This window comes from Austrofundulus limnaeus, unplaced genomic scaffold (assembly GCF_001266775.1).
Source record: "Austrofundulus limnaeus strain Quisiro unplaced genomic scaffold, Austrofundulus_limnaeus-1.0 Scaffold310, whole genome shotgun sequence".
In the NCBI taxonomy this organism is placed as follows: domain Eukaryota; kingdom Metazoa; phylum Chordata; class Actinopteri; order Cyprinodontiformes; family Rivulidae; genus Austrofundulus; species Austrofundulus limnaeus.
This window is the reverse complement of record NW_013952712.1, coordinates 36,274-46,041: the sequence shown is the minus strand read 5'-3', so window position 1 is coordinate 46,041 and position 9,768 is coordinate 36,274. Positions and strand designations below refer to the sequence as shown.

Sequence of the window (9,768 nt, the reverse complement as noted above, 5' to 3'; positions counted from 1 at the left end):
AGGAGGTTCTTAAAGAGACAGAGGCCAATTTCAAGGCGTTTAGAAGAGGAAGTGATGAGAAGATAAGTTTATTTTCTAATTAAACATAAAAAGAGCATTTTAATAACAACTAAAGGTGACATAGATATTTTACTATGGTATTGTATTTAATTATATGCCTGAGAAACACCTAATATTGGCCCTTTAACAGCTTAAGAAAAGACTAAATATAGTGACTCTGGCAGCTTACTAAACTTTAACTGGAGATAGACTGACAGATCAGTTCACAAAGAGTTAATTGGCTACCCTGGTTTCTATATATCATCAGCATCAGTCATTAAAAACTCTAATGAGTCAAGACGAACATTCATCATTGTTCATGCTGTAATTAGATTAAATTCTTGAATATTTCTGATGTAATCCAAAKAAATCCCATTGCCCAAAAGACCAAGATCTCTTGCAAAAAACCAAACACTGTATAATCCTGCACCCTAGTGTCACACTGCTGTTTTGCGTTTACCTGTAAAACTCACCRTATAGGCTCTGGGAAGAGAGGCGATGTGGGAGGACTGGCTCCCAAAGGGCCTCGGCGCAACAAMCGAGGTCAGGCGGGCGCTATCCGGTCGCTGGTAGCTCCTGGGGAGGGAGGCGGAAACCCGAGACACTGCTGGAGGCTTCGGTTCCATTGAGCTGAACAGAGGTGGCTGTTTGTGCAGAGAACCAGAGGAKGGGGCCTCTGCCTCAGTCTGTGCCCTCAACAATAAGGGTTTGGGCTCAGGTTCCTCCTGTGTGAAGCTAAAAGAGGAGGCAGATCTTGCCTGTGTTTTGGTCGTGCTGGTGAGCTGGTCTGTTTTGGGTTTCGGTTCTGGCGCAGCTGCTGGAGAGAGGGAGCTGTTGATGGAGCTGCGGCTSGCGGGAGTGGGGGTGGGAGTGATGGTGGTGGTGGCACTGGAGTGTCTGGCTGGAGCACTGTCCACCTCTGCCACTTTCTGTGAAAAAGGTGGGGAAGCAGGCCTAAGAGTAGGTGGGGAAGCAGCAGGGGGKTCTTGTGTTTTCCGACAAGGCTCAAAGCTATCTGAAGAATTGTAAGGAGTGTCAATAGTGTAGCTTCTGGAAGGAAGGGCTCTGGTATACGGAGAATTGGTGGGTTTTTCAAATATGTCGTCCTCGTCGTCTAAAGCGGAGAGGGATTTGAGACGACTGCTGATGCTGCCCTTTCTGTTGTCTCTGTGGATGAAGAAAGWGAGGGGGGTGAATGCTATTGTGGTGGCACGATTTACCAAGAATGCAGAATTATAATTATTCCATAACACTATGCAAGTTCAAATATGGCAGTGATGGGTAATATAAAGATGAAGACGGATGAGAACTGAAAGCAGAGCAGAGGCTGAGGATGTAAAAATGTGGGGCAAAAAAATGGAAGGCTAAGCCACAAATCAGGTACACTTTCACACAGACGCAGCAGTAATTATCATCCTCTCACCCACTCGACTAAAAACAAAACATGCTGTCTGCTCGACAATACACGCTCTCAAAACAAACTTGGTTTTTGTTACCTTAGTCAAGTATTCTCCTCTGCGCGTACAAAAAATGTGCACAAGAGGAACAAATTCAATATACAGTACCACACCATAATCTGTTATCCTTACACCACCTTAGCTACCTGAGACAAAGTGCTTTTCCTCACCTATCCTCTTGCATCTCCTTGAAGGTCTTGGACCTTTTGTCGCTGCCGTATGTAATCTGCTCTATCTTCTCCCTTTCTTCTTTCTTCTTCACTATATCAGAGTTTACACTCCGACGCCGGCTCTTCCATTTGCTCAGGTCCTGCAGAGAAAAGCAAGTCAACCTCATGCATCACATCCTAAACAATTAGGCTTAGACCTAGATGAAAGTAGAACAGCTGGATTACGTTGCAAGTGTTCAACTGAAGGGAGAGAAGTTCAGAAGAGAGAAAGAGGGGGAAAGAGAGAAAGAGCGACATTTGAAGGTGTTCTATTTGTGAGCTTTAAGCTCCTCCCGGCTCATTTCCCCTGTGTATTGGGGACTGAGTGACCTAAATGCTGCTTTAAGACTATTATTTTGCCTAGACACCAATTAGACAGCTGGCAGGAACCACTGTCAGTGCATGTACCATGTATAAGTGGAAAAACAAGTTTTTTTATACCGAGTTCCTGTTTTAACAGATAGTGTTTAAAATCTGTGCCAGTGAATACTTTTTCAGTCTGTATTAGTAGAAAACTTAATTTTCTTTTAATAAAGTACAGCTACTTTTAATTTTGTCTCGAATACTTCCACTTAATTCCATCATAACATTGTTTTACATGAACCCAAGCCAAAGTAAGGATTTACAAATGAAGACAATAGCCCGAGGGCAGCACTGCACCAACTGGTTCCTGCCTATTCGTTTTTAATCCAAACGGCTCYATTTTCAGCTGTCTGCATCTTTTATTTTAACCTCAACGCTGCTTGAATGTAATGCATGTGCTTTTGTGAATTCTACAAATATCAGAGAACACTCACATCCTGCCACTTGTCCTCGCCCTGTTTGATCTTCTCGCGATACTTCTGAAGTTCTTCGAAGCGATTCTGCTGGGTGATCGATGGCTCCATGATATCACTTGTTGATTTACTCCTGAGGGTGGGAAATTAATATTATATATAATTATATAATATTTTTATACTTTATGCTTTTACTTTTCCCACCCCCCACCCCTYCGGTGGGTGGTGGGAACAGTAAAAGCAGTTGAACATATACTCATTGGTGTGTGTTAAGGTTTTATGTATTGGTGTTTATTACAAACAGAAAAACCCATTCCAGAGTCACATGCATTAGATTGATGCATTATTACATAAGTACATAAATAATAAAGTATTAGTTTGTGTAGACAGCACACAGGTCAGCCATTATAGTCACAATAAGTCCATTGGGTTAGTAACATAAACCCGTGTTCTCCCTCCATGATCATGCAAGAGAGCAAAGTCTCAAATTCACAACTGATGGAAAATAAATGCTTTCCTTACTTCTACATCTCATTTTGACCTCTACCAGTKGGCCTCACTGAAGTTTAGATACAACTTTAATACAGTTTTCATACTTGGACTCAACTTTYTTCCCTGCAGCCCACTCCCACCACCTCACCCACCCATTGCCCTGTGCCGTACAATAGCAATACTTTGTGTGTCAGCATTTAGTAGTTAAAAAAAGTCAGAASAGTAGAACAAAAGCAGGAGGCAACATAGTGCGACTGGAAGAGGCTAGAATGTGCCACATTCCTGGGAGCCCATATTCAACTCACCCGTCCGTACTCTCCAGCTCGTCAGGCTGTCTGGGAAACCGGAGAGAATCACAGACAAAGTCACATTTCTGCAGACTTTTTTTTTTTTGGCAGTACTCTSRYWWAKMSYTSARSKMTWWRYSAGAGACTTTTATACCAGTATAYCCACAGCCAGAGGGTTGAAATTGTAATTAAACTGAAACTTGACTCAGCTCGTCTTTACTGTTTAAACTGAACCTAATGGCTCACATCCCTTTTTCTRCAGCTTGACATTCAGCTGTGGGGAGGTGAAGACATGTTTATGCTTTAACAATACTGTCTTTCTGGAGATTAACACGCCGTCTCTAGAAACTGGACTTAACATATCTGAGAATRAAGTAAATCCAACTGAGCTTGACTCGGTTTAAATGGCTGCCTTGTGTGAGTCTTCTTCTGCGTCTGCCTGAGTTTAAACACTCCRGTTTAGACTCGTGTTCTGGTTACTGTGGCGTCAACATGTCACGTTTACTTTCAGGTCTGGGAGGAATTTCTATGCTCTCTGATGATGGCGCAACATTAAACTGCCTGCCTCAGTCCAGTCGCATGTTTAAGATGCTATATTTGGATATTTCTAAGCCTTTCTGCACTCTCCTGCTGCTGCAGTGCGCTTCACGTCAGTGTAAAACTCCTTTTGCTGTGGAAAAACACCAGATCCTTGGTCACCAAACAGTTCAATTTAATCAATAAAATATTCACTTTTTATATTTTTTGTAATTTTTTTATTAAACAAGACTTTTAAAATCCTACACAGGCTAATTTAAATGAAGGTGAAGGAATCTTGTTTGATCAGAGAGGTATTTATGCTTTTGTTCATCAATCACACCACACACAGGAGCAGTCTGTTTATTGCACAACCTGGAAGTCCAAACTGAAGGAACATAACATGCATGATGTAAGACATACCACAGCTCTGCAACACAAAAAGACMCATTTGTGAAATATCTGAATACTTCTGAAACAAAATAAACCCACTGAGTGGTTGTCTCACCACATTTCACTGTGGTATAATCATGAGTGAACAAAATATGTAACAAGACCTTAAMCAGGTGAAATTTCCACCTCTGCCTGTGTGGGTTCAACATCACACAGGATATATTAAACATCTGAAATGCTACATTATTAAAAGAAAAAGAAAAGTCTCACATCAGGAGAAATTTTTACAACTTCAGAGCAGCTAGTCTCTCCAACAAAAGCCTCTTCTTATATCTTAACTGACTGGCTTCTCTGATTGCCTGCCACTTCTGCAGATCCTCTTTGCTACAGGAAGAAGGTACAGAGGGGGTCACATGAGCAGCTGAATGGCCTCTCTGTGAGGGCTGGCTCTGATCAGAATGGACTCCAAGCTTCCGAATTAGCATGTCATCTGTTTCAGGATGCACCTCCTTTTCAACATGAGTCTGGTCAGTTGTTGCTTTCTTGGTCAGAGGACACGGTGGGCAGAGAAGTCTGGCTTTCAGTTCTGGGGGGAGCGCCCATGGCTCTGGGATGTGCATGGCAGCGTAGTTATCAGGAGCCCCTGAGAGCGCTCGCTGCTGCTGAGCCTGCTGAATTCTCTCCTTGCGACAATTAACGTCATCCTGCTCGATGTCTGGAAAATCAGTTTCCTCTGCATCTCCGTGACGAAGCTGCTGGGTGACAATATTGAGCTGTGGCTCAGAGGAGTGGAGCCGACGTTTGGCTGACAGCTGAGTCTTCATCATTGCCAGGTCAGTGTTAGACTGAAATGACAGGGTCCGCCTGGTGAACATGTCATCATTCTCCAAGTCGGGGTCAAGGCTTTCATAATCAAAGGGATCTGGCGGCTCTCTGGGATCTTGGCGCCCCAGGAGCGGCCACTGCTCACATTTGACCAGTCTGGGACCGGAGGTGGGATCCACAGGGGCAAACACCAGCGGAGGGACCTCACAGAAAGGGAGTTCTATCTTGGGAAGCTGTGAGGGTGTTTGTGGTTGGACATGAGGACTGCAGGGTGGGCAAAAGGAGAGAAAAGGACAGAAGTGATGAGCGCATGCATGTGAACTGGATGAAGGTGCAAGAAAAGAAGGAAAAGACTTAAAAAGTAGTCATTGTTGGGATATTTGATTCAAACAGATGCTGATCAAATGAGGACTAAAAATAAAACTATAGTCTCTATAAAGTCAAGAAGAAAACCAATTTTTTTTTCAAAATCAAGTGAGCAAACTTCTTGTTAAAGCATGTTAAGGCAACTCTAGTAGCTTATCAGTGTCTTTCATTAGTTCTTAGGAAGCTTTTCAGAATAGCAGCCTCTAAATGTTTTCTTTAAAATCCGATGCTTTTAAAATAAGTCTGCGTCGTCGCAGTCATGCAGCTGTATCAACCTTTTCCCGACAACGAGGGTGGTGCGAGCCGAGGCCTCGTGTGTGTGCGAGTGGGAGGGAGGTTTGCCGGAAGGACAGGGGGCTGAGGAGAGCCAGGGGCTGATGTCGCTGTCTGAGTCATCAGAGGAGCTGGACTTCTGACGGCTACAGTCAAAGAGCAGCAGGACAGATGAAGGGAAGGGGACAGAGGAGGTGATGTGATTGTTGGAAGAGAAAAAGAAATATTGAGCTGGAGGGAATTACAACAGAGGAAAATGCAGTGAAGTGTCATTTTATATTAGCAAACACTTTTTAAAGGAAAAACAAGTTATAGAAATAGGTTGAGGTATTAAAAGTATAAGGAGGTCRATAAGTGCAGGGAACTATATGTATATGTTTGGTTCCTTGTCATGCKGCATCTTAACACCCTCACACACCTGAAGCCTTGCATCTTCTTGTACCAGGGCCTTTTCTGAGAGCCCAGTTTAATCTTCTGCACGTGAACGTCTTCTTCTGGCGACCAGAACTTGGGTAAAAACTTGTCATACGACACGTTGTTTGCAGGCTGGGGTTTGATGCCCATCTTACGGGCATAGAGATCGTCCTGCACAGGGTCAGCRTAGCCCACCTCATCATCCTCATCCTCAGAGTTGACATAGATGTCCCTGAACAGGCTGTCGGTGTTGACGGCTCGGTGGTGGTCCACTTTCACAGAACTGCGTTTGGGCGACTGCATTTTCCTGCTTTTGCTGCTCAAAAGAGACAGCCAACGAAAAGTGTCACAAAGAGCTTTTTTTAACAGTAGAGAAGCTCACAAGCCGTGCTAAAAAGAAAACAAAACGAGCATATTTTGTTGAGCACAATAATCCCAAATCAAACGATGCAAGGATTAGCAAACCAAAACAAACTCAAAGGCAAACCACAAGGTCAAACTGGATCTGATGACTCAGATCACATCTCAAGCTCAACAAACATGGATGCGCTGCAGCTTAATTCTCAAAATAATTCAAGTGGTTGAAGCAATGTTAGAGGCAGAAAATCTGGCCAAAAATGGTTCTCAGGGTTGCAGTTAACCATGCAAACTGAGGGTAAGAGAAGCTCTCATCAGACAGGCACATCACACTGCAGCTGTGTAATCTGACCTGTCCAAGGTCACATTTTGCTGAGGTGTAGCACTGGGAGTAACAGTGACCGTAGGCCAGGGGCCCTTTTTACCCCGAGCCACTCGTCCCCCTGCTGAGGGACTGATGGGCACAGCAAAGTTGATGGGAGGGGCCGGGGAGGGACTGTGGAAGCGTCTGCTCGCCAGATCATCTAGAACGAGGTCAGGATCCGGTCGATCCGTATCCGAGCTGCTCCCACTTTCATAATCGAGACCCCACTGGTGGTGAGCTGCTGGCAAGGCACTCTGGGTATTGCAGCTGCCGCAACAGTAGCATTTGGAAATCATCCCACCGCAAAAATGAAACAACACACGGTCCATTCACAGTCAAAGTGATGAGAGCAGAGAGGCAAAAACAGCCACTGTGTTAACTTCAGGCAATTAAACGACAAGTCACTGTTTATAAAGTCATAACTTATTAGCAAGAAAAAAATAAACAAACTCCTCAATTATTAGATGGCAAGAAACACGACTTTTCCACAAATCAATGACAACAGTGAGTGTTGTACCTGGTGAGCACGCCTTCATCCTCTGAGTAGCTGAGGCTGGCCCAGCTGCGCCGGCTGTCCTGTTCAGCCCGTTTCTTCCTTAGCGGAGCGGGTACGTAGCCCGACTGTTTGTCTTTCGTGGGCAGGAACTGGTTAAACTGGGCGGTGGCTTTAGGTGTGATGACAACCGACCGGCGGTAACTGATACCGCTTTTGTTCTCGGCCATCCTGAAGATGGAATCTGCTTCTGCGTCGCTGCAACAACCTGGACCATGAAAGAAATGAGAACAAAAAAAGAGTGTAAATGGAAGAAAATAGAAGAGAAAAGAAACAAAGAAGCATGAAAAAAAAGAAACAAAACCAGGATATAGAAAAGACTGAGGGGTGTGTTAGACACTGAAGGCGCAACAGAGGGGTGCAGCGTGGGGAACAGAGGTCTCTTCCTTCACAGGCTGCTGTGGACGGCTGAGGAATGTCTCAGTTCACAATAAAAGTAAAGAACTGCTCTAAAATACTAAGAAATCATACCAGAAATGTTTTACACCGAGTTGTCCCAGTTTCTTTATGGAAAAATGTAACCAAAGCTATTCAATTACAAAAGCGTTCCACTAGAGGGCAACACATATTTGTTTTCACAAAGCAGAGGAAACTTTCCAAGCAGACCTTTCCTGTTCAGAAAAGTTTGAATTTCTACACTGATGAATTGGATTAGATTTAGACACTGCTCAGCATGGGAAGCCATTTTAAAATAAAATGTTTGTTACTTGTACCTTCACTGCCACCCCTCAGAGTGGCGTCAGATGAGATGCTCCGGGGTCGAGAACCCAGAGAGTCCAAACTGTCCAGGGAGTCGTCTCTCCTGTGTCCTCCTCCTCCTCCACCACCTTCTTCTCTCAGATGGTAGATCTCCTCACGCTCAGGGTACCAACTATCTCCAAAACCGCTGTCTCTGATGCTGCTGGCCTTCTCCCCGTTTGATTCGTGCAGAGCCTTAAACACAAAACCCAGCAGTAGCACATTTCAATAACGGGGTTCCAGAGATGTTTTTTTCTGCTGGCCTCTCATACTTTTATTTATTTTATTAAACGTACATTCTTAAATGCATCATACAAGGCGACACAAAATGAAATCTACATTAAATATCCTTATTTTCTCCTCTGTCATCTCGGTCATAAACAAACAGAGCCCTACACCCTCCTAATGACGGTGTTTACCATGAGAAAAGACTGTCAAGCACATAAATCCATCAGCAAGCCTCGAACAAGCCAAAACGTGTCAGCCACTTTAAAAAGAAAACGATTTTCAGATCTGTAATCTGCAGAATCCTGCCAGACAATACAGGTCCACAAATTAAACCCAGTCCAACCCTCAGCCACTGAACTTGGATTAATGTGGCTCAATGTACAAAATGTGCTCTAACCCACTGCTATTACTTAAAATCCCTGTAGTCAATTGAATTACGGGGAAGGGGGGTGGGCACCACCACCCATGAATCCACAAGGACACGAAGTGCCAAGTTCAACACTGGCACGAGCTGAGAGGGAGGGGGGAGGAAGTGGTATTCTTCCCTCAAGAAAAGAATGTGCTATTTTAACATGTGAGCCGTGCAAACTGTGTGCCATGGTGTAAAGATTAAAAAAAAAAAACTGAGTCAATGACACTAAGTTGCTGTGAGTTGATTGGCCAGAGAATTACAGTCACTCTTCCACACATACGCGGTCCACATACCAGGGAGGATATAGGGTCTCTGCACAGACTGTTAGAGGGGTTTATGTTTAAACTGAGCAGTCACTTCCACTACTTTTAGAGGAACTCACCTTGTATAGTGCTGTGCCCAATAATCCCTCAAATGCCTTGAAGTTCAGGTAAGGTCCATTATAGAAGCGATCGCACTCAGCTCTTCTACCCAACCAGTAAATGGTGATTAAAACCTGCAGAGGAAAAGAKGAAAAGGTTATCTAAACAAAAACAGGATGCATCAACTACCTTTAATCTCTGCGATGAATGTTCTGCGGAGCGTAAAGTAAACAGTTATGATAAAAGCATCCCTGCTGRGTGAAGGTCTTTTCACTTGTGTCACGCTTTTGTTTCCAGGCTCATCCAGAAAWGCTGCTGCTGTTCGCTGCTTTCAATATGAAGCCAGCCAGGTAAATTGCATAAACAAAACCAAAAACACAYGTCTGCACATCAACATTCCTGCAGCCTGGTTACTTCTGACAGGGTTTACATTTACGTCAGTCTAAATTCTGACGGCTGCATTTGTAGAAATGTTTATACAAGTTTATATAGTGAAAATAAATAAATGAATAAAAATCTCAAAGCACTGCAGCTTTGATATAAGATGTTTCAATTATGAATTCACCAGCAATTAACTAAAATTATCACTTTCATAAAAAAAAATCTTAAACTGCTTATTTTGTTGTTTAATATTTACAGATTTAAATCTACTTAATAGCCTATATCTTTAGTAAGTTTATAAGAAGTTATTACCGAAGGAAAAAAAG

The 9,768-nt window shown here is 43.5% G+C and overlaps 1 protein-coding gene across 1 annotated transcript in view; it reads right to left on the bottom strand.

Annotated features, from left to right (window-relative positions):
* lmo7a (LIM domain 7a) overlaps nucleotides 1-9,768 on the bottom strand; it is a gene marked incomplete in the record, with an annotated part of 55,718 nt that overhangs the window by 14,567 nt on the left and 31,383 nt on the right. The window contains 11 exon segments of the mRNA XM_014021932.1: nucleotides 513-1,206; nucleotides 1,667-1,806; nucleotides 2,503-2,614; nucleotides 3,279-3,287; nucleotides 4,461-5,258; nucleotides 5,636-5,779; nucleotides 6,052-6,363; nucleotides 6,757-7,068; nucleotides 7,286-7,529; nucleotides 8,035-8,254; nucleotides 9,082-9,195. Coding sequence (XP_013877386.1) covers nucleotides 513-1,206; nucleotides 1,667-1,806; nucleotides 2,503-2,614; nucleotides 3,279-3,287; nucleotides 4,461-5,258; nucleotides 5,636-5,779; nucleotides 6,052-6,363; nucleotides 6,757-7,068; nucleotides 7,286-7,529; nucleotides 8,035-8,254; nucleotides 9,082-9,195 — 3,099 coding nt within the window.